We start from the raw sequence: 23,280 nt of genomic DNA on the forward strand, positions 1-23,280 counted from the left end.
TCATGATTCAAGATTTTTTATTTTCACCTTAACATTAGATGTTTTCATAAACAGAGAAGAACTGAGTGGGGTATTACACATTTTTTGCTGGTTAACTTGATTGAATTTTTTAAAGAGTGATCAGGAGTGTGTTGAAATTTATCATAAATATAAACTACACATTCTCATTTTTATTCACAATAAAGTCAAATCTAAGCTTCCTGAAAACTGTACCACCTAATATCCTAATAGAGACAACTAGAACTTGACAGTCAGTCTTTAAGAAACTGGCTTTACATAAAGTGGTTAAGAGACACTGTCTCCCTGTTTGTGTTTGCAACAAAAAGACCAATATTCTTTGCAGAACTCTCACTATATCATGAAAGTGCAAAATCAGAGACAGGTAGATGCAATGGTATCAGAGAAAAGACATTTCAAAACTTTTTCACTTTTATTAAAGATTTTGACAATAAAGAGTTCATAAAATGTCATTACATCCTACTTGCTATATAATATCCATCTATTTCCAGGTAGGAGATATATGCCATAGCTCATTAACTATTTTGATATGTACAATGATTCTAAATTCTTACTAGAAGATTTAGCTAAAGTACAAAACATTCTTGTAATAAAACTGACAATGTAGCTTAAACAGCTTACAAAAGATTTCAGAAATGTCTCGTGAATACGATTCTCAGCCAGATAAACTCTAACCAGTTCAAGTCAAGGTGTCATAAACTAGATAGAGATGGGAAGGATCTCATGACTTTTCACATGACTAGAAAAGAACAATGCATGATAGGGACTTCCTCCATGTCGAACTCACAACCACTTAATGACAATACAATGTGCTCTTCAGAAGAATGGCAGATGCTCACAAACGAACCTCTTTCTGAAGTCCTGGAGAGCTTCTCAGACAGCGGAATCACAAAATGAGTGGAGATCATTTATGAGACATGTAAAAGGGTTCCTCTATATTTACAATACCATCTTCAACTCTAAACACAAATCAAGTATTAACACACTTGCAAACTTACTCTCTAAATCAAACATCTCATTGCTACCACATTTGGCTGCTGGTGAGATTTGGATGCAACGGCTTAACTCGTGCTAATCGGGACAAGCCAAGGCGGAGGCTCTGACTTGGGGACTTGGTGGACACTCTTGCCAGTGGGCTGCTGCTGTAGCTGCTGCTTCCAGATGCAGCTGAAAGAGAACATAACACATGATACTGATAATGCCAGAAATCTCTTAACAAAGATTAATTTATAAAACAAAAGCACTAAAAGCAGTTAGGCACTGTTCTCCTTTCTTAGTCTCTCATACAGTAAATGAGATCCAAAGTGTTCAGTACTGACGAGAAGAAAAGAGTCAGGTTGAACATCCCTAACCTGAAAATCCAAACCTGGAAAAACTGAATTCTGAAATGCTTTTGGTCCAAGCACGAAGACAATCAGATGGAACTGAGTAACTCCACTCGTTTAAAGGGGCAGGATCCCCCAAGTCCACAGTCCCCACTTGCTCACATCTGTTACTGGGCCCAGGTCACCCACTTACATCATCTGCCTGTAAGCACAGGGTGCTCTATATTAACTCTTTATCCCATCTTCCTGCTATTGTCCTTTTATCTTCTTGATTATGCTACGTTTTAATTTCTATAGTCATTGTATCACTTCTCTTACATTTCTTCCATTGAGAAATCACTATTCTCAGAATATAATAAGGGTTACTATTTGATATGACATCATTATTTTAGTAGCTAACCTTCCCTCTTTTTCTTCTTTAAAAACTTTTAAGTCTTCATTAAAAATCTCGAATGTTCATACTCTTTTACTGTGGTTCTTCTACTAGGAATTTTACCTCAAGAAAAATGAGTATGGATGCACCCACAGATTTCTAAAATAAGAATGTCTCTATTTATTGCAACTTTATTTATAGCAATGACAATAATCAGATACAACCTGGACGCCTAATAATAAAAGAATAATGAATAAACATAACAACCAAAACAATGGTTTTGAAGAATACATAATAGCATGGGGGAAGCGCTCATGTACACCATTTATAACTAGGAAAACATTGGCTGGTCTTAATTATCTAAGTCCCTGCCCTTGGTCGTAAATACTCCATACCTGGTGGAACCCACTTAGGTCTCCTGACTTCAGCTGAAGGGCTGCACATTTGTACTGGCTTCTTAGTGGCCTCAGAAGAAACAGAAATCTTCTTGGGTGAGGACTGAGATTCTGATTTTATGGCAGTTGGAGCAGAGTCTACTGAAGTCACTTATTTGAAAAATATACATAAAAAAGTTTGTAATGTAGACAGATCAAGTCTTGTATGTATCTGTAAAAATTATAAAGTTTTATAACCTTACAATAAATTAAAAAGGAACTATCACAAATAGTTAATATTTACTGAAAGCCTAAGGATTGACTTTTTTTGGGGACAGGGTCTCACTGTGTATCCCAGGCTGGCCTCTGACAAAACCCTCTGACCTCAGCCTTCAGACTAGGAGTGGAAGTGTGTGCCACCACCTGGCTAGGATTGCCATCTTTTATGAACATTTACATGCCAGACAATGTAGTATCATACACATTACCTTCTACTCTTTACAACAACTTCCACAGAGATTATTACTAACATAGAGGGTCAGCAATTTGCCTGTAGTTTGACATCTAGTGTATGAGGCAAGGTTAGAAACCAGGTTTGATTCTGAAGTGCATAACTCTCATCATTATACAACAGCATCTCACCAGCATGTGTCAGAGAGACAATATCGTAATAGGCTCTAGGGTCACAAACAGTAAGCACACAACTCATAGATCCTGTTTCTAAAGAATTTGTAGCCTGTCACTGGACTCTAGTGGGAAGGAAAGTAAAGAGCTGTGTCTAGTACAGCATGAAGGGATATTCCACATTCTAGAAGTACACCCAGTAGGAAAGGAACCTAAAATCTGGTAGTGTGTTTAGAAGTGACAGGGAGGTGGGTGAGGATGGGTTGAGCAAAATCAAGTTTGAAGAGTAAAGATGAGTTGAGGGAAATTTCTAGGCAGAGGGAGTACAGCATGCAAAGCTGGAGAATGTGATCAATGTGACAAATTCTGCCCTTTCTAAGACCTGTTCTGGTTCAGTATGGCTATAGGAACAATCTCAAGGGCAGGAATAGTGAGAGTCATTCAGGGTACAACAATCATTTGTAAAGAGCTCTGCAGGACAAGTAAAGGAGTCTGGCTGGTCACAATCATGTGCTTTCTCAGAAGTGACTTTAATTTTAAAAGCAACTTTCTGGATTTTGGTGGCACATGCTTACAGCCCCAATACTCAGAAGACTGAGGAGAAAGATCATGAGTTTGAGGCAAGCTTGGGCAACATAGCAAGACCCCATCTCAAAAAAAAAAAAAAACCTCAACCAACCAACCAACCTACAACAACAAAAATCCCTTCTTTTTGGTGATAATGTTGGGCAGGTAGACCACTTTGAAAGCTATTAGGATAATCCAAATGAAGGTGATGAGGACCTGAATAAGGCAGAGAAAGGAGGGGAAACAATGCACTGGGTTTTAGAAATCAGATGGGTAGAGGCAGTAATGGGGATGAAGAAACTATCCATGACTTGAGCTCCTGTCATGGACACACCGCTGATGGCACCATTATTCAAGAGAACGGATGCAAGAATAGAGCAGCTTTGGGGTTTGGGGGTGGAAGCATAAAGAGAGGACAAAAGTTGGAATATGAACTCACATTCAGATAATGCTGGCTTTATCTGAAAGGGTATCCAAATACATATGGATCTGAAGAATTTCATGATATACTCTTCCTAATGTTAACATCTGTATATTCCAAGCAGGCACTGTCCTACAAAACTTTCTATGAGAAATTTTCTATATTTTGTACTGTTCAATATGGTAGACTCACATTCAGATAATGCTGGCTTTATCTGAAAGGGTATCCAAATACATATGGATCTGAAGAATTTCATGATATACTCTTCCTAATGTTAACATCTGTATATTCCAAGCAGGCACTGTCCTACAAAACTTTCTATGAGAAATTTTCTATATTTTGTACTGTTCAATATGGTAGACACTAGCCAGTTACAATGCACTTGAAACATGGCTAGCAAAACTTAGCTGATTTTTAAATTTTATTTAATTTTAATTAATAAATGTAATACAGCTCCATGTGGCTGGTGGCTACTGTGTTGGGCAGCACTGCTTTCAGAATTTTTGATATCTAGGGAAAAATTATAATGTATGTTAGATAAATAACAATCAAAGGTTACCCAAAACATTACTAATAGGACTAGAAATACAATCCATTTTTTCTCATTCCTAACCCTACTAATAAATTTTGTTTTCAATATTATATGCTAATCTCCCTTGTGAAGCAACTTACTCCAAGGTATGTAGAGAAGACTTTAAATGGTAAATACCAACTTGGAAACTGAAATTTTATTTTTAGCTTCAGTGTGTCTTGGTGAAGATGCACAAATAAACATCTAAAGAAAATATATTCATATTAATGACTTTTCATATCATAGCTTGTTGGAGGTAGAATGACAGCCCCTTAACAATGTCTACAGGCTTATCTCCAGAACATATGAAATGTCAGCTTACATGCAAAGGGGTGTTGTACATTAAGGACCGTGAGATGGAAAGATTACCCTGAATTGTCTGGATGGGCCCAGTGTAATCACCAGGGTCTTCTAAGTAACAATGACAGAGTGACACAATGTGAGAAAGTCCAGATGGAATGAGCTCACATACCCTCTACAAACAACAAAAGGCAGAAAGTGAGTTCTCCCCTACAGCTGCCACATGGGAACCCAACCCCTGGACAGCCTTCAGAACTGTAAAATAATAAATATGCATTGTTTTAGGCCTACTGTGGTTTTAATTTATGGTAATTTGTTACAACAGCATTGGGAAACTACTACACAGCTTTACCTCTAAAAGTTCCTACATTTAGGATCTAATTGTGGGTAGGTGCGGTGGTACACATTTGTAATCCCAGTACTCAGGGGAGATTGAGGCAAGAGGATCTAAAGTCCAAGAGCAGCCTTGACCCTGTCTCAAGAAAGAAAAACAAAATCCTGGGGGAGGAGGTGGGGAAAGGGTGTGGGAGGGGTGAATATGGTGCAAATACTGTATACACATGTAAGTAAATGGAAAAATTATTCCTGTTAAAACTATTCCAGGAATGGGGAAGAGAGTAGAAAAAAGGAGAATGATGGAGGAGGTGAATTCAAGCATGATATATTTGATATATTATAAGAACTTTCGTAAATGCCACAATATACCCTGAGTACAATAAAAAGAAAATCTATTTTGTGGAAATCAGATGAATCTGTCAATTAAAAAAAAATACAACCTTCTTATTAAAACCTCAACTCAAAATAGAGCAAAGAATGTGATTCAATCAATATGATATTTAATTTTTATTTAATTCTTAGTACTCAGTACCATGTTAGTTAAGGTGAGAGCAACTCCTACTAATAGAAAGTTTGAGCAATGGAAATTTTAGTTTTGGATAACATTTGTATACATATATAACGTATCTATAATATATATTACATATACATAATAATACACACACACGTGAATGAGTACACTTGCATGTGTGATTTTAAAAACTAAGGCAGGCCAGGGACTGTGGCTCACACCTCTTATTCTCCTCCAGAAGACTCATGGTTTGATGCCAACCCAGGCTAAGTTAACAAAACTCCATCTCAACCAATAAGCCAGGCATGCTGCTACAAACCTGTGATCCCAAATACTCAGGAGGCCTTAGGTAGGATCATGGTCTGAGGCCAGGCCTTGGAAAAACCCAAGACCCTACCTGAAAAATAACTAAAACAAAAAAGGGCTAGTGACATGACTCAAGTGGTAGAGTGCCTGCCTGACGAGCATGAGGCCCTGAGTTCAAGCCCCAGTACCACTACCACCATCACCACCACCACCACCGACAACAAACCTCTAAACTTTTCAACACAAGAAACAGGTATTCCATGTCCAAGTTGTCGAAAATTCCAAAAATTTCATTATAAAAAATGCCTTACTGGATTTGTTTGGGAGGGAAAGATCCAAAAAACCAAAAAGCATCCTAAGCATTTTACAGAAGAGCCCTCAACTCAAAGACTAGGTCAAGTTTTCACAAGAACAAGACCTAGAATCATGCGATCATGCCTCTCTGCTTAATTGCCCAGTGAAAATGTGGTCTAGGGGCCAGAGCTTAGTGTCTGAATGGACAAACCTGGTTTCCAATCCCAGCCCCTCACTTCTCAGATGTAAGATTTCCAACAAATACTTAAGTCTCTCCATGCCTCATCTTCTCACTATATGGTGCAGGTGCCAACTGTGCACTCAGGTAGTTGTACCCTTAGTTAGTCAGTACAGCATGGTGCCCAGTATCCCCTCACCCAACCTTCTTTTATATTGAGCAAAATGTAAAGGAGAACAAAAGTAAGACAAGGAAAATACAGGCAACAAATCAAGCACATCTCCTTTGTAACATTAGGCTTACCCACAGCATCACATTTGGGTTTAGATTTCTTCTCTTTTCTTTCTGTTGAGAATTTCACCTTCACTGCTTTCTTATTAGTTTCTGTAACTTTACTTTTCCTCACAGTGAAGTTTATATCATTATCTTCATTTTCACCAAAATCAGAATTCTCTTCAGAATCTTCACCTGAAACAGAAGCTTACAGATTTTGTCCTTGTTCTAAAAGGCAAGGCTTCTATACCTCAGCTCAAGCCACAGCTTTTGCACCAGATTCTCATGCATCTCTGTGCTATGCTATTTCTAGTATAGAACCCCGTAGTGAGAAAATTGTGGGTGCTTGGCTTTGAATCCTGGCCCCTCCACTTCTAGTCTGTGCCCTCACAGTGCCTCAGTTTCCTCATTTAGAAAATGGGGATAACCACAAAACCTACCTCCTAGAGTTGTTGCGTGGGTTAAGTGTGTTTATGTAGAACATTTAAAATAACAAGTGGCAGACAGCAAGCAAAATATGTTGTTTGCTATTACTACTAGTACAACTTCCCACCAATAATTTTTATTTCACATTTTACCAGTTTAACTCAGTAACTTTTGAAAAGAAAGGTTGGGTATGATAATAGCCCATCTTGCAAAACAATGACGTTTATAGCAACAGGATACCTTACAACAGAATACCTTCCCTTAATCACATAAACTGGAATGAAGACCCATTGAGAACTGAGAAGAGACCAGAGCCCAGCCGACTTCACTTAGTCCTGTATCTAACTTCATTGGAGACACACCTCTACTTCCCACAGAACTTTTCGGGATGATAAAAGCCAGTGCTAAAATACGGAAAGCACTACAGGTGTTCTGGAAAAAAGCATTGCCTAAGCTACTAATTAAGCAATGGTCCTTCTGTATTTTCTTGGGAGGGAGGGAATTAGGATCTGAAAACCACACCTTGTAAGTAATAAACTCTGAAAACTACATGTAAATAAGGGTTGTTCTTATGTTCATACAAAACATTTTTACCCTTTTAATATTATGTACATGCTTCTTGCAGAAGATGTGCAGTAAGCTGGGTGCCGGTGGCTCATGTCTGTAATTCTAGGTACTCAGGAGGCTGAGATCAGGAGTATCAAGGTTTAAACCAACCCAGGCAAATAATTCTACCTATCTCGAAAAAACTCATTACAAAAAAGGGCTGGTATGAAGAAGAACGAAATGTTATCATTCGCTGGTAAATGGATAGAATTGGAGAACATCATTCTGAGTGAGGTTAGCCTGGCCCAAAAGACCAAAAATCATATGTTCTCCCTCATATGTGGACATTAGATCAAGGGCAAACACAACAAGGGGATTGGACTTTGAGCACATGATAAAAGCGAGAGCACACAAGGGAGGGGTGAGGATAGGTAAGACACCTAAAAAATTAGCTAGCATTTGCTGCCCTTAACGCAGAGAAACTAAAGCAGATACCTTGAAAGCAACTGAGGCCAATAGGAAAAGGGGAACAGGTACTAGAGAAAAGGTGAGATCAAAAAGAATTAACCTAGAAGGTAACACACACGCACAGGAAATTAATGTGAGTCAACTCCCTGTATAGCTATCCTTATCTCAACCAGCAAAAACACTTGTTCCTTCCTATTATTGCTTATATACTCTCTTCAACAAAATTAGAGATAAGGGCCAAATAGTTTCTGCTGGGTATTGAGGGGGGGAGAGGGAGGGGGCGGAGTGGGTGGTAAGGGAGGGGGCGGAGTGGGTGGTAAGGGAGGGGGTGGGGGCAGGGGGGAGAAATGACCCAAGCCTTGTATGCACATATGAAAAATAAAAAAATTTAAAAATTTAAAAAAGGGCTGGTGGAGTGGCTCAAGGTATAGGCCTTGGGCTCAAATCCTGGAACAACAAAAAACAAAAAAGAAAAGAAAATGTGCAGTAAAATGAAAAATAAATAGTACATTCTTATTGCAGAAAATGTAGGCCATACCAGAAAAAACATTAAAGGAAAAGAAAATCCAGTCTTTAATCTCACCACTCAGACATAACCAATCCACATTTTAACATCCACCTCCTATCTATGAAATAATATATTTTACATAAAAAGTAAAAATACATATAAAAATTTTCAAAGTACACAACAGTAAATAATAAACCACTACCTAGATCCAACACCTGTCTATATTTTGCTACATTTGATTAACTCCTCTCTCCTTTCTTCTCTTCTCTTCCTTTCCCTTCCCTCCTCCTCTTGTAGGTTATTATTAAATCCATGATATCATATCACTACACTCTTAAATACTAAAGAATGTATCTTAAAAACATGGACATCTTCTTACACAAAGCCACTTCAGATCTAGCAATATTAACACGTCTTCCTTGATTTCGTCTATCCAGACTATGCTAATCCCTTTTAATATACAGCGGTATCCGGTCCCCTTCCCTCCTTTGCAAACTAATGCAGGGGAATGTCTGAAATGTCACTTTTGGGCAGCTTCCACTCCTGGATATAAATGTCTCTTTAAGACCCTGATTTCAGTTGTTTTGGATATAGACCCAGAAGTAGGATTGTTGGGTGACACACTAGTTCTACTTTTAATTTTCTTGAGGAACAGTCATACTATTTTCCATAGCCTTTGCACCATTTTAACAGTCTCACCCATAGAGCACAAGGGCACCATTTTAACAGTCTGTGTGTTTGTGTGTTTTGAAATAGCCAGGTGAGGTGATATCTCATTGCAGTTTTGGTATGTGCATTCCTCAAATGCTTAGTGATATGAAACATGTTTTCAGATGCCTTTTCATCATTTGCATATTATCTTTGGAGAAATGTTTATTAAGTCTTTTAGCTATTCACTTTTAAGAGCAGAGTGGCAATTATAAAGTCACTATCCAAACCATGATTTCTATATGAACTATGTTTTTATGAAATGGCTCAAAAGAGATTATCTAAAGTTGGAATGCAAAGAGCAAAATATTATTCTTTTAAGCATTTATCATATCACTAGAAACAGAACTCATGAATGATACCCCTGGAAAAGATACTTAATAAGACTGATGCTTTTTTTTTTTTTTTGCCTTCAGTAACCTTACACTGGAAAGGAGTTAGAGCAGCTCAACTTTGCCTTGAGGGTATTTTCCTTCACTGGCTCCTTCTTTTTGGTGCTCCCCTTGCATCAGTGTTTCCTCAAAGTAAGATCCATAGACCACCTGTTTTGGGGTCAACTGAGTCAGGTAGAGGGTTGATATTGGTTAAAAAGACAGATTTCTGTCCTGTGGAGTCAGATTACTTTGGAAGTGAGCCTTGAGAATCTGTATCTTAACAAGCTCCTGAAGTGATGCTTCGAATCTTTATATATATATATATATATATATATATGTATGTATGTAGTGCTAGGGGTGGTGCAAAACCTGTACATGCTAGGAAAGCTTTCTACTACTGGAGCTACGCCCCTACTCCTTGGATTTTTGAGACAGGTTCTCATCATGTAGTTCAGGCTGGTGAACTCATGAAGATCCTTCTGCCTCTGCCTCCTGTGCTGAAAATACAGGCATGACTCCCACACCTGGCAGAACTATTGATGTAAGTGCCACTTTCCTCTAGATTCCTCCCCCTTCTCAGGTTATCTTCCCACCCCACTAGCTTTAATTATTGTTTCTGTAATGATCACTTCTCTCCTTTCCTAATTCATGTTAGTGAGTCTTTGCAGGGATATCTGGTTGTCACCTCAAACTCTATAGCTTATAACAAAAGGCCTTCTTGTACCTGCCAAAACCCCGATCCTCCCATGTAGTTCTTATCTCAGCTATTAGCACTTTGTTTTTGGTAATCACACACACTAGGAACCTTAATGCCATGACTGATTTTCTTTTTCTCCCATCCTCTTCAGATCCCTGTTACTCTACTTTTGCAACATCTCTCATTATCAAGCCTCACCTGTACTCCACCTCAAACTACATCTTGCCTAGGACACAAGTTGCTAAGCATATTCTTGCTTCCTACCTCTTCAAACATCCTTCATACATTTCCTAGCATTTCCTCCTAGAACTAAGGTCTAGAAATAATGTTTTTCTGGAGCCCTGGTGGATATACATACATGTTTTTCTGGAGCCCTGGTGGATATACATACATAAGGTGTGTATGTATGTATGTGCATATGTGTGTGTGTGTGTGTGTGTGTGTGTGAGTTTCAGTTAATAGGTAACATTTTCTCAATTATAAGTTTCTCCTGTTTTCAACCTCTGGCATCTGTCCCCCCTAGCTTTTAACCAAATCATTTCCATTTATAGATATGAATGTAGGAAATAGCTACAAAAATTCTCTTCCTAACTTCTCATCTCTCTAACTTTATAGCAAAACTACCCTCACTGCCCACCATGCTTACCACTGACCTTCCAAATCCACTGGTGACTCTCATGATCTATCAGACCTAACAAGTCATCAGTAACTGACTGTTCTCCCCCAGCACTGGGAATTGAACTCAGGCAGGGCACTGAACTTGCTATGCAAGAGTTCTACTACTTGAGCCATACCTCCAGCCCCCTGACTCCTCTTTAAAAATAATTCCTCTACTTGGCCCTTGGAAACCCGTTCCGTCTTGCTTCTGCATTTTTAGCTATTGTTTCATCTACTGTGCTGACTGTTACTAATCTTTCTCACCTCTAAACATCAGTGTTCCAGAACTCAGAAAGCAGACCACTTCTACCCAGTTACTCCCTAAGCAATCAGTCTCATTTAGCCCCATGGCCTTAATCACTATCTCTACAGTGAGTTGCCAAATTTATTTTCCAACTGGGACTTGTCTCTTGAACTCCAAACTTATCCATAAACTGTCCACTTAACATTCCACTTAGATGTCAGAGATGGCTCTAACATGTCCAAACTCCTCATTCTGCCTGTCATCCAGTTAACAGTGAAAAAAAAAGCAAAACAACATGCAAATCAGTATGCCTATGACCATGGCAACTTCTAGTCATTCAAACTAAAAACCTTAGTTTCTTCAATTATGTTTTTCCCCCTCCTGTTTTACAGCTGATCCATCAGCAAATTCTATAGGCAATTCCTTCAAACATCTGTAGATTGACGAGTTCTCTGCTCTCTACTCTACTGCTCTGGTCCAAGCACCAACACTTCTCACTAGAGCACTGGTTGGTCCCTTCGCTGGCATTGCTACTCCTGTCTTTGTTCAACTTACATTCTATTGTCAAGCTAGTGCTTTAGTGAGGCTTTGCATTTTTAATTAAGATCATGCTCCCTCCTTTCCAAATCCTGCCAATTGCCTGGTTTAACATCCTATCCATTCTCATCTCTTACCCATATCGCCTTTCCCTACTCAGCTTCAGGCTCAATAGCCTTACTATTCCCCAACACACTAAGAGCACTACTGCCTCAGGACCTTTATAAATGTCGCTCCCTCTGTGGAACACTCTCTCCGAATCTCTACGTGACTTCCATCCTCAAATGACACCCCAGAGAAGTGTTCCCTGACCACCCGACTTGAAATAACACTTCCTACTACAACCCACCATCCTCTTATATGCCTTATACTTTCTTTGTCTTCCTTCATAGTTCTTTTTTGACTGAGGGCCTCACACATACTATGAAGCACTCTACCACTGAGCTACACCCCTAGCACCTTCATAGTTGTTCTATCATGGCATTTGACACATTATGCACATGTTTTCCTGTCTGTGTCTCTTCACAAGAATTTAAGCTCTGTAATGACAGGAGCTATTTTTGCTCATTATTGTATGCGAATGTCTAGAATGCAGTATACATCATAGGTGCTCAAATGTTTGTTGAGTAAGTGTTGATGAGAAAATCTGCTATTGTTTGCTGACAGCATGTTAAAAACTAAAATATAGGATTTGATTTGGTATAAATGCATGGATTTATCCATTTTATTTTATTTTTGGTGGTACTGGGATTTAAACTCAGGGCCTTGTGCTTGCTAGGCAGTCATTTTAACTTTTAATTAATATATTGCAATTCTCTGTCAGGTCACTGCTTTTTTCCCTTTGCCCTAATTTCTAAATGAGTCTGAAAACAATTATCATTAAAAAAATACATACGTTTCAAGGGTTGGAGGTGTGATTCAAGCAGTAGAGTACCTACCTCATAAGTATAAAGCCCTGAGTTCAAACCCCAGTACCACCACCATTATGACCTCCAACTCAAACTATTTCATGAGTTTCTACTACCTATACAAAAATATCTACCTTTCTTCAAACAGATCAGATGTTCATGACTAGGGCTAGCCTGCCTCTTTAGCCTTTTTTACATTCTTCCTGGCAAGCCATTGTTTATGCCTTTCTATCAGTCAGAAAGACTCCTACTCCATTGGTTTGTCTAAATGCTACTCATTTTTCAAGGCATGGCTTAAAGGTCACTTCCTAGACAAAGCTTTTTCCCCAAATGCTGTAACTGAGTTTAACTGTCCTCTGTGTTTTCAACTTTGCATTCTTCAGAGGTTTAGCCCAGTGCTTTGCATACAAAATTGCCTCCAAAAACTTTTGCTGAATTCCTGTATAATTAACTTTGAAGCAGGATATAACTTACTAGTTGAGGAGCCTGGCTCGCTGTCATCAGCACTGTCGCCACCACTGCCTTCGGAAAGCATCTTCCTCTGCTGAGCCACAGCCTTTGACGCTGCTTTTCTTCTCCCTTGAACGCAACGCACGTCATCTTCCTCCATGATCTTATCCAAACCTTCAGGAGGCATAAACACCAATGGAAAACTTTTTTGTGCAGCTAATACTTCGAGAACTGCAGAAGAGTTCATTCATGTTCCCAGCTTCCTCTCTCCCCTGCTCTTGGTACACTACACAGCCCACGCTGGGTCAACATAGGACATCAGTCCTCAGTAACAGACTGTGGCTTCAGGGATAAGTCCAAGACCAAAAGAAGAGCATTTTCTTCCAAGAATGTTCAAGGAGGAACTGGGAAGATGTGACCCCTTTCTTCAGTGGTCAAGTGTCATAGACTAGAGGCCATAGGTAATCATGACCCTCCAGCAGGGAAGAAAGTAGGTCTGCAGTGAGACAGAACAAGACTAAAACATAAAGAAACAAAGGCCGAGTGATAGAAACCCTTGGCACATTTGATTTTGGTTACAGGAATTTAGGCTAAAGTTAGAAAAGTAGCATTATGGGTGAAGAAAATGATTATTAATATCAAAACTTACCTAAATAATCACTGGCTACACTGCAATTAGAGATACGAGGAGACTTATTCATTATTTCTGTTTTACTATTGCCATGTTTTTCAATGCCTAAATATAAGGAATAATGGAGAAAATTCAGACGAGCCCTAATCAACCATTGTCTAGAAACAGGAAGATTAGTGCTAAAATACAGTAATATTTAGACACAGGCACATGATCCCAAACCCAAACTAGCACAAGGATTTTAATTTTACTTGGAGATGCTAGCATATATTAGAAGTCTGGACTCTGAAATCAAACAAATTGAGGTTCAAATTCAGACTCTACCACAAAAACTGGCTTATCCTCTCTAAGACTCAATTTCTTCATCTATATATACCATGAAGATAAAAATAGTGTCTTATAGGATTAATATGACAGATTAAATGTTGATCTTACATGGAAATTATTTACTACAAGGCCCAACACATAGGAAACAGTCAATAAGCATTAATTATCATTTCTGTGTAAACGAATTAGCTGATGTTTAGTTCTCTCTAGTCATTATGGCCTTAAAATGTCAAGTGCTGGAATACCTGCATTGCATGTTCAAGGCCCAGGCTCCATCTCCAGCATCACAAAAACAAAATTTCAAGCATTTAAGAGGCCTTTGAGTGTTGACATTGGTAGTGTTAAATCCCCATGCTACGAAGTGCTTACTCAATGAGAAGTGGTACTTCCAACGAACTCCTGCTATACACTTCAGTGGCTTCTGAGTTTAATTTTCCCACTTTGAGATAGAATACACAACAATTCTCTTTTGAAATTTCTTTGATTCCTGATTTCTAAAAGGTTCCCTATTCAAAACTGTTTCATTTATTTTTAAAGCAGCAATAGTGATACAAAAAAAAAAAACCACAGAAAGACAAATATCTCACCAATATTTCCATATGCTGCAAGGTTGCCAGGAAAAAAAAATTCAAAGAAAATCCATAGGGAAATTCAGAAGTTATTCTCTTAAGTCTATCGAGCTTGCTAACCAAATCAGTACCTTTAACTATGATAAAAATTACCGTCCTTAGGTCATGTGTAGCTAAGCTGGATTTGAAGATAAAGGAAGTTGATTGTTACGATGGTGCTGATCATTTGCCCCAACATGTAACTGAACACCCGCGCTCACAGGGCATGTCCTTGGGCTTACTCTGGCCATCAAGTAGAGATGTGTATGTGTGTATGACACTGACACAGCTGAGAAAAGGACCAAATTTGACTGTATCCCTGCAACTTGCTCTTTTTATAGTTCAACTTTTACTCTTTCCTCTGTGAAGTCCATACAAAGAGATTACAAAACAACAAGGTTTTAAAGATAAATACAAAGAAAATAAAGTTACTTTTATCTTGAGACTTCTGCACATCATTGGTGACTGTCGGAACCTCCTTCACCGACAAAGCTAGAGCAACTTCTAAGCCTCTCTGGAAGAGCTTGTCATCTAAAGCCACCCTAAAGGAGACACAGGAATTATGAGTTTTTTCAAATACCAATCTTGACTACAGAGCAAAGTGTGAGGTTTTCCTATATTATTATTTAAGAATTTCTAACCTCACAAAATGTTTTTACTCAACCATCATCAACTGATCTTTGCTGGTGAGACTCCTGAAAAGTAACGACACCACATAATATACAGTACGTAGGTGGGAAGCATGAGCAGCCTGTGACTGTAATGTCTCTCTTTACCATCTGCTCTAAGAAGCACCTGCTCAATCTAAGGCAGACTTGGTTCAAACATCAGTTCCACTTAGACAGCTTTCTTGATCTCACCCACACCCCTCAGCAGATATTGTAGTTCTTATATCTTCTTTTGCTATTCCTCCTAATACAGACTAACAAATACTTCACTAAACATATACTGCACAAAAGCACTGCAGTAGCTGGAATACCGGAAGTGCTCTCAAGCAGTTTGTAATGTAACAAGGAAGGTGGGGAAATGCAAGACAGATTATAGGTCTCTTATTAAGCTTGGTCAAAAGTGTGATAGAAGAAAAGGAAGAAAAATCAAACACAGATAAGGAAAAACCCGTAGGAATGAGAAAGTACTAAAATGTACTTTGAAAGATTATTATGTTAACAGTTTTGAGATATAATTCACATACCACAAAATTACCCCCACACCCTTTTTTTGAGAGGTACTCCAGGCTGGCCTCAAACTCATGACCCTCCTGCCTCATTCTCCCAAAAACTGGGATTACAGCTGTGCATCACTATGCCAGGCTAAACTCACTGTGGTGAACACATATAAGATTGCTGTTGTATTGGTTAATTGTATTGTGTTAAAGCATAGAAAATTGTAATAAGAATTATTAGCTAGTGTGTGTTAGGACTAAGAAACCAAGCCAGAGAATGACAGGCTGATATGCAAATCAGCCAACCCTAAGGTGGTTAGACCGATAACACCAACTATGAGGTCACCACCAAACATAAAAACTCAAGCCTCACTAGTACTCATTGCTCGCCTCCCGAATGCTGGAGACCGCACTGTCGGAGCCCATCCCAAAGCTCTGATGCAGAGGCAGCCACCACTTGAGAGCACCGCCCCTTCTCCTGATGACCAGGTGTCACCAGTGAACCGCAAGATCGACCTGCAACTAAGATCAGCCATAAGGATTCCCCGGAGCTCGGATGGACTCCCCTTATCGGCTAAGAAGACGTTGCAGGGTGAGCAAGGCTTGGGGAAGGCCTGAGTAAATTCCTGGCTGGCTGGGGTAGCAGAGAACAGGACATTAGGATCTGTGAGAGAGTACCCTGTGGATTTGTTTGAACAGAATCCTGTTCTCTGAAGTAAGAGTCTCCTGACTACTGCTTACCCATACTCTATTGGTAATGAACTGTAAGTGCTCGCGACACTCACCCTTTTAAAGCTTACAATTCAGGGCTTGTTGTGGTGGCTCACCCCTGTAATACTAGCTTCTCAGGAGGCAGCGATTGAGAGGGTCATGATTTAAAGTCAGCCACAGCAAAAACATGAGACTCCACCTCAAAAATAACTCAAAGCAAAAAAGGGCTGGGGTATGGCTCAATTGGCAGAGCACCTGTGTTGTAGGCACAAGGTCCTCTACCACCAATAAATAAAGTGTACAATTCAGCAGTCTAAGTATACTCAGAGTTTTGAAACTATCATCACTACCTTACCCCAAAGAGAAGCTCCCGATCTATTAGCGGTCATTCCCATTCACCCCTCCTTAGTTCCAACCAACACTACCTGTTTCAATGGGTTAGCCTTTTGGAGGCATTTCACACTAATTGAATCATGTGGCCTTTTCCCACCAGCAATGCATGATGGTTCCAATCTCTCCACATTGTGGTTTTCACTTGTTATTGTCTATCATTTTTGCTACAGTCATCTAGTAGGAGTCATCATTGTGGTTTTGATTTGTATTTCTTTTGACAATTAACCATGAGCATCTTTTTGTTGGTTATTTGTGAATCTTCTTTGGAGTCTTGTACATTTTTAACTGGGCTATTAAGCCTTTTTATTGCTGAGTTGAAGAGTTCTTATATAATCTAGATGCAAGTCTCTTAAGTTATATGATTTGAAAATACTTTCTTCCAATTACGGGTTGATTTTTCCCTGTATTTAAGATGTAATACAAGAAACTCCAAAACAGAAAAAAAGAGCAAAACAATAAAATGCATGATAAGCAGTTCTTCTGCAGATTAACTTTTTGAAGAAAAATATGTAGCAGTAAAACATGACATACCCCACGTGCCAGCTGTTACTTAGTCTTCTGCTCCTCTCCTCTCCTAGGACTTCCTTTCCTCACTTTCTCCTCCCTTTTGGTACTAGCTAGTGGAAAGCCAGGGTTAGTCTAGACTATAGGACCTCTCACTGCTGCACAAATCACAAGAAGATAAAGAGAAAATAGCCTTTTTTTGGTGGTACTGGGGTTTGAACTGCTTCATGCTTGTTAGGCAGGTGTTCTACCACTTGAACTACACAACTAGTCCAAGAAAAAATATCTTTTATTTGAAAACAATTATATGTTTTAACATTTTTTAAAATTGTCCTTACAGGTGTAATTCTTCACAAAGTCGTTCTTATAGGATCTGAGGACTGCAGAGACAGGTACAGGGTTTGTAATTATTATTGTTTTAACATTTAAATTGGTATTTGTTTTTATATTTGTGAATATGTTCTTTAAGTCAGAAAGCTGGAAGGGGTTTTATAATATGCCCTGGCTCTGGTCAATATACGCTAAATAAAAAAAGACCTATCACTCTGCTCAAATTCTAACGTAAACCAAGAGTATAAAACTATATCTCTTTTAAATGAACACATCAAAAGTCATGTTTACTGAGTCTTACCTCTCACCTTTTTTTAGGAGTTTTCTCTGGTAATACAATATCTTCTTTCTGGAGATTCTTCAAGCTAGCTTTCGGATTGGTTTGTTTTAACTCCTTCGATATTGTTCTGGATTTCTTGTTTAAAGGTACAGGTGCAGAAACAAAATCATCTATTTATATGTAAATTAAAAAGAAAAGAAACAAAATTATTTTCTTGGCAGTTGAAATTCATTACAGTGTATTCAAGTTTTATAGGTTAGCAAGCTGTTTAATTTCTACAGTTTTAAAATCACTTTTGGTATTGTTTGTCTTTATTTTCACTCATCTGTTTCAACTCATCTTTGTTTTGGTTGCTTTTTTTTTAAATATTATTGTTATCAAGAAGAAACTCATTTAAAAACTGCAAAGGCAAATTAAGGTAATATAAATGTCAAAGAAAAATGATTAATTAAAAACTTGTAAAACCATTAGAAAAATTGTAGAATTTTAGCCCACTGAAAAGTAGAAGGAAATCATTTTTAATTAAACTTCACAACATAGCTAAGTATCTCTTCAAAGACACATCCCTTATTGCTAGTATGTTAACCAAGCTGAGGAAAGTGGGAGGCATCCAGGGAGGAGGAGGTAGCTCCTGCTTGAGGACTTGCCACACAGCAGTACATTCTCTGTCCATCGCCGCAATGGCCTTCTTGTGATCTGCCCAACGCTCTTTTTAATCCACTAGTGTTTCTCACAGGTTCTTTGGTCCTACCAATCCTCTGCACTATTGAAATTCTTTGGACCCTCAATATAAAATTGCCACAGTAGCTTTTAAACACGTATGCATACCTTCAGAGTTCATGTAAAGTTAACCCCATACTTTAGCATTTATTAATATATGTTACTTTTATGCTTCGCCACACAGAAATATGATAACTTACAACTTTCTGCACCTTCCACTCCACCCAGCGGCCAGAACACATCTGGCAATTTATAAATACATGGTGACAGACTGATGACAGTAGTAAGAAGCCAGAAGTTATACAATCTATTGTTTTCTCTCAAGTTGTAGACAAACTGAAAGCTATGCCCAAAGTAAAACATCTTCCTTTGAACTAAGGAATTTGCCTTACAGAAACTCTATGGTCTGGAAAAGAAATATAAAACCTACTTCTGAGCTGGGTGACAGTAGTTCACGCCTGTAATCCTACTTACCTGGGAGGCTGAGATTGAGAGAAGAGCTGTTTGAGGCCAGCCAGGGCAAAAAGTTCCTGAAAACCCATCTCAAACAATAGTTGTGTGTAGTGACACACGCCTGTCATCCCAAGCTATGTAGAAGGGTCAGATCAGGAAGATAATGGTCCCAGGCAGTCCAGGCAAAAAGTGAGACACTATCTCCAAAATAACCAGAGCAAAAAGGGCTGGAGGCATGGCTCCAACAGAAGAGCACCTGCCTAGCAAGCACAAAGCCTTGAGTTCAAACCCCAGTACCACCAAATAAACAAAAAACAATTGATTCCTCAAACAACAACAAAACCCCAAACAAAAACACCCTCATTCTACACTGGAGGGTGTAGCTCAGTGGCAGAGCTGCCTAGCATGTGTGAGGCCCTATCAATGCCACCCCATCCCCCAAAAAAGGAAAGAAACAAAAACCCTACTTCAAAGTGTGACTTAATCTAATGTGACATTCCTCAAACTTCTAGAGCAAAGTTCTCTTAACAGCAAAGACAAGTAAACATAGTCAATATGACATAGTTTAAACTTTTCTTCAAGGTCTTATTTTTTTTCAGATCTACCTCATATGCATTTAGGGAATATATTTAGTATTTGGGCTACATGTAAATTCTGAAGAAATAAATTTCCAAACTTTTAAGCAAAAATAAATGTGACTTACCATCACTATCAGAGTCCTCAAACTGTGAGTAATTGACTGGTTTCTTATTTCTATGACCAAGATAGAAATTTCTCATTAACATAAATGTCAATTTCTTATCTCCATTTGCTAAGGCTATTTATTAGTAAAATAGTCTTGATTAATGAAAAATGTGCTGGATTCTCTTTAAAATACCTAAATCTAAAACATGATTAGCATTTTACAGCAGAGATTTAGCATTAGCTGAAAAGTTAAAAACCATCTATATGATGTCGAAGAAAATTAATTCAGATAACTCACAAAGTAAGAATAAATCCAGGTAATTAACAATTATGACTATATATTGTTTAGTGGCTATTGGGCATTTATAAATTTCTGTTATATGTGTCATTATTTTTTATATGCATTCTGTTTTCCTTATTATATTATAAACTTCTTGACAATAAAAGCTAGTTTCTTTTTTCCAATCTCTTCACAACACCAAATGTTTTTTAATGCAACGGACACTTAAAAAATGATGAGGGCCAGGCATGGTGGTACACACCTGCAATCCTTACTACTCGGAGGCAGAGGTAGAAGATCAAGTTTCGAGCTCAGTGCTGGCAAGGTAGCACTAGAACCTACCAGAAAAACAAACTAAAAAAGCAAAGGACAGGGGCAGTGACTCAAGTTATGGAGTATCTGCCTAGAAAGCACAAGACCCTGAGTTCAATTTCCAGTACCACAAAAAAAAAAGTGACTTTGCTCCTCCCATCAGAAATGAATCTTTACACAACTTTAGAAGACATTAGAAGAACGTGATGTTCAAAGTTATCACCTTCTTCTATCCTCTAGGTATAAATGATAGAGTTATCGCCTTCTATCCTCTAGGTATAAATGAAAAGTCTTCCAGCTTTTGTTTGTCTTCTGCCAAAAGCCCAGTGTGAGTAACCCAGTTTGTTAGTTGTCTGTCCTTTCATGTAAAATGGGGTTCTGTGAAATAGGCTCACTCAGCTCCTAACTCAACCTTACAAGTATGTTTCCTTGAGAGAACCAACATGCTTCAGCATGGAGAGTGCTTTATGTGAACCTCCCATCTCCTCACACACAACGTTAAAATGAATGGTTCTCATGTTGCTCTCCCACTCGTCAGTTAGAAAATTTGATATCTAAATAAAATAAAATCTTGAATTTAGGAGATTCAGAGACTGGGACTGAAAAATAGAAAAATAAAATCAAAAGCCTATTAAAAAGAGACATACATCCAAGCGTTGAGCTGTAATTCTTACTGATTCATGAAGCACACTTTGATTTGGGTTTTGTTTTGTTTTTGAGACAGAGCCTCTCTATGTCACTATGTTGCCTAGGCTGGCTTAGTATTCCCAATTCTCCCTCCTTAGCCTCTTTAGGGCTAGAATTACAGGTGTGTACCACCACACTCCACTTGTCATGAAGCACATTCTTAAGTGAAACTAGGATTTTCCTTCCTTCCTTTTTTAAAAGTCTGAATACGTGGCAGTAAATAATGCAATGACAACTATAATCCTAGCTACTCAGGAGACAGAGATTATGGTTCAAGGCCAGCCCCAGTGAAATGTGAGACCCTATCTCAAAAATATCCAATACAGAAAAAGGGCTGGCAGAGTGGCTCAAGAGTTAGATCACCAGCCCAGCAAGCATGAGGCCTGGGTTCAAACCCCAATACCACAAATAAAAAAAAAAAAAAAGCAGTGACTGCCAGTACAGTTTGGTGCCACTGTCTTGATCTGTACTACAGCACCAGCAGTTCTATCATCACTGCAGTGCAAATGCCAGAAAAGTGGAAAAAATGAATAATGCTTTAGTATTATTCACAGGGACCAATACTGACCACAGGAACCTCCTGAGATGGAGTTAGGGGTCCCAAAAGGTCAACAGACTACACTTTGACTACTGCTGGTCTAAACAGAGGCATTGTGTCTTCACTACTTGGATGCTTAAAGCCCATTTCAAAGTTAACAAACTGAAAGCAGGAATCTTTATCCCCCATGCCTTCTAAACCTATTCCTTTCCCTAGACTTCCCCATCTCAGTTAATACAAAGATCATCCATTCAGTAGCTCATACCACAAATACTACAGTGTCACCCTTGATTCTTCTTTTCCTTTATCTTCCAGTCCACTTGTGTCAACAGTAACACCAAAACTAAGTAATGCCAAATATTCATTTGTTCTATTCCAATCCACTAACAACATCCTACTCCAACCCACTACCCAATGATATCATAGCCTCCTAATTGGTTTGTCCTACTTCCATTCTGGCCACCCTATCCCTCATTTAATCTCTATCAATAGCCAGTGACCTTCATAAAAGTAAACTGGGATTCCTCTCCCCAATGGCGATTTCTCTCCATTGACTTCCTATTGAACTTGAATAAAATCCAACTTCTTTCTAAGGTCTACAAGGCCTTACCTGGTCTAGCAACTGCTTATTTTTCTGACTGAATCCTCTACAATTCTCCCCACTGCTTGCTAATGGTACAGTCTTCAGTCTATCCCTCCAACACGGTCAAGTTTCTGGCCTTGGCTCCTATTCCATCTAACTGGATTGCCCCTATTTTCTGCCTGGCTAACTTCTCATCATTCATGTCTCAGGTCCTAGTGACCCTATTTAAAGTAAGGCTTTCTTCTCTCCCATTGTCTCCTGTTTATTTTCAGCCCCAAGCCTCATTTGCCTCTAGAATGTAACTCCCAGCACCCAGTACAGTATATAAGTAAACATATTCAATAGCTCTACTATTGAATGAATGTCTGCCCCTGGGCTTCAAGATTCTCAACTGTCACTGAGTAGAGCAGTAATGCCCAATGGCAGAGAGGAGCTGGAGTCACATAACAGCTTTGAGCAACGTCCTGCTACTAACTAACTGTGCGACCCAGGTAAATTAGTCTTTATGCCCAGGTGTTTTAAATGCATAAACTAGGAATGCTACTCTTTTTATCTTGAAAGGCTGCAGTGACGAATAAATGGATGGCAGGTAAGTAGAGCTGGATGAAATGTAAAACGCATTCCAACGCTAACATATTACAAGATCTTATGGAAGAAAGGACAGCAGCTGCGAACGGAGGTAGAGAGGAAGAGCTCTGAACTATGGATGGCTGTCAGTAGACTGTCCCCATAATCCACCCCGCCCCACTCTAACCGCACGGCCCTCCGTCGGACCCGCCCCCAATCCTGGGTTGTCTACAGCGTCCTCCTGCTCTTTGTCCCCCACCACGCGGGATGTCATGAACTACTCACCGCACGGGGCGCACCATGGTCCCCTTCAAGAATGCTAACCTGAAGCTCCCTAAATCTCGGTGGCAGCAGAGGCGGTTTCAATTACCGCGCAAAACCCGTCATCGCGCTCCCCGCCCCAAAGTTCCGCGGGTCCTCCAATCACCACCAGCCAGCCTGCGGCGGCGCATGCGCTCTGAGAAGATCAGCCGGCACGCCACTCTCCCAAGACACGCCCTTCCACATCCTGTCGGA

At 39.2% G+C, this 23,280-nt stretch overlaps 1 protein-coding gene across 3 annotated transcripts; it reads right to left on the reverse strand.

Annotated features, from left to right (window-relative positions):
• On the reverse strand, positions 1-23,200 carry Rad51ap1 (RAD51 associated protein 1). 3 transcript variants are annotated; one of them, XM_020180609.2, is made up of 9 exons: positions 23,050-23,183; positions 19,817-19,866; positions 17,969-18,110; positions 14,993-15,102; positions 13,644-13,730; positions 13,019-13,168; positions 6,502-6,666; positions 2,112-2,261; positions 1-1,185 (listed from the first exon to the last, which is right to left on the reverse strand). In XM_020180609.2, the coding sequence occupies exons 1-9, from the start codon at positions 23,064-23,066 to the stop codon at positions 1,040-1,042; spliced, it is 1,017 nt and encodes a 338-aa protein (XP_020036198.1). In that variant the 5' UTR covers positions 23,067-23,183; the 3' UTR covers positions 1-1,039. The 3 variants fall into 3 exon arrangements, with proteins under 3 accessions (XP_020036198.1, XP_073932342.1, XP_073932343.1); XM_074076241.1 differs by lacking the exon at positions 13,644-13,730 and having other exon boundaries at positions 23,050-23,184; XM_074076242.1 differs by lacking the exon at positions 1-1,185 and having other exon boundaries at positions 2,208-2,322; positions 23,050-23,200.
• Positions 23,201-23,280: the final 80 nt, after the last annotated feature.

Source organism: Castor canadensis, chromosome 6, assembly GCF_047511655.1.
Source record: "Castor canadensis chromosome 6, mCasCan1.hap1v2, whole genome shotgun sequence".
Classification (NCBI taxonomy): domain Eukaryota; kingdom Metazoa; phylum Chordata; class Mammalia; order Rodentia; family Castoridae; genus Castor; species Castor canadensis.

Excerpts from the sequence above, each read along its gene's own strand:
- Rad51ap1 (XM_020180609.2), bottom strand. Across the intron at positions 15,103-17,968 it reads GAGAAAACTCCTAAAAAAAG|GGTGGCTTTAGATGACAAGC; the intron begins GTGAGAGGTAAG and ends TGTCTCCTTTAG. Across the intron at positions 13,169-13,643 it reads TGTAGCCAGTGATTATTTAG|GTTTGGATAAGATCATGGAG; the intron begins GTAAGTTTTGAT and ends TGCCTCCTGAAG.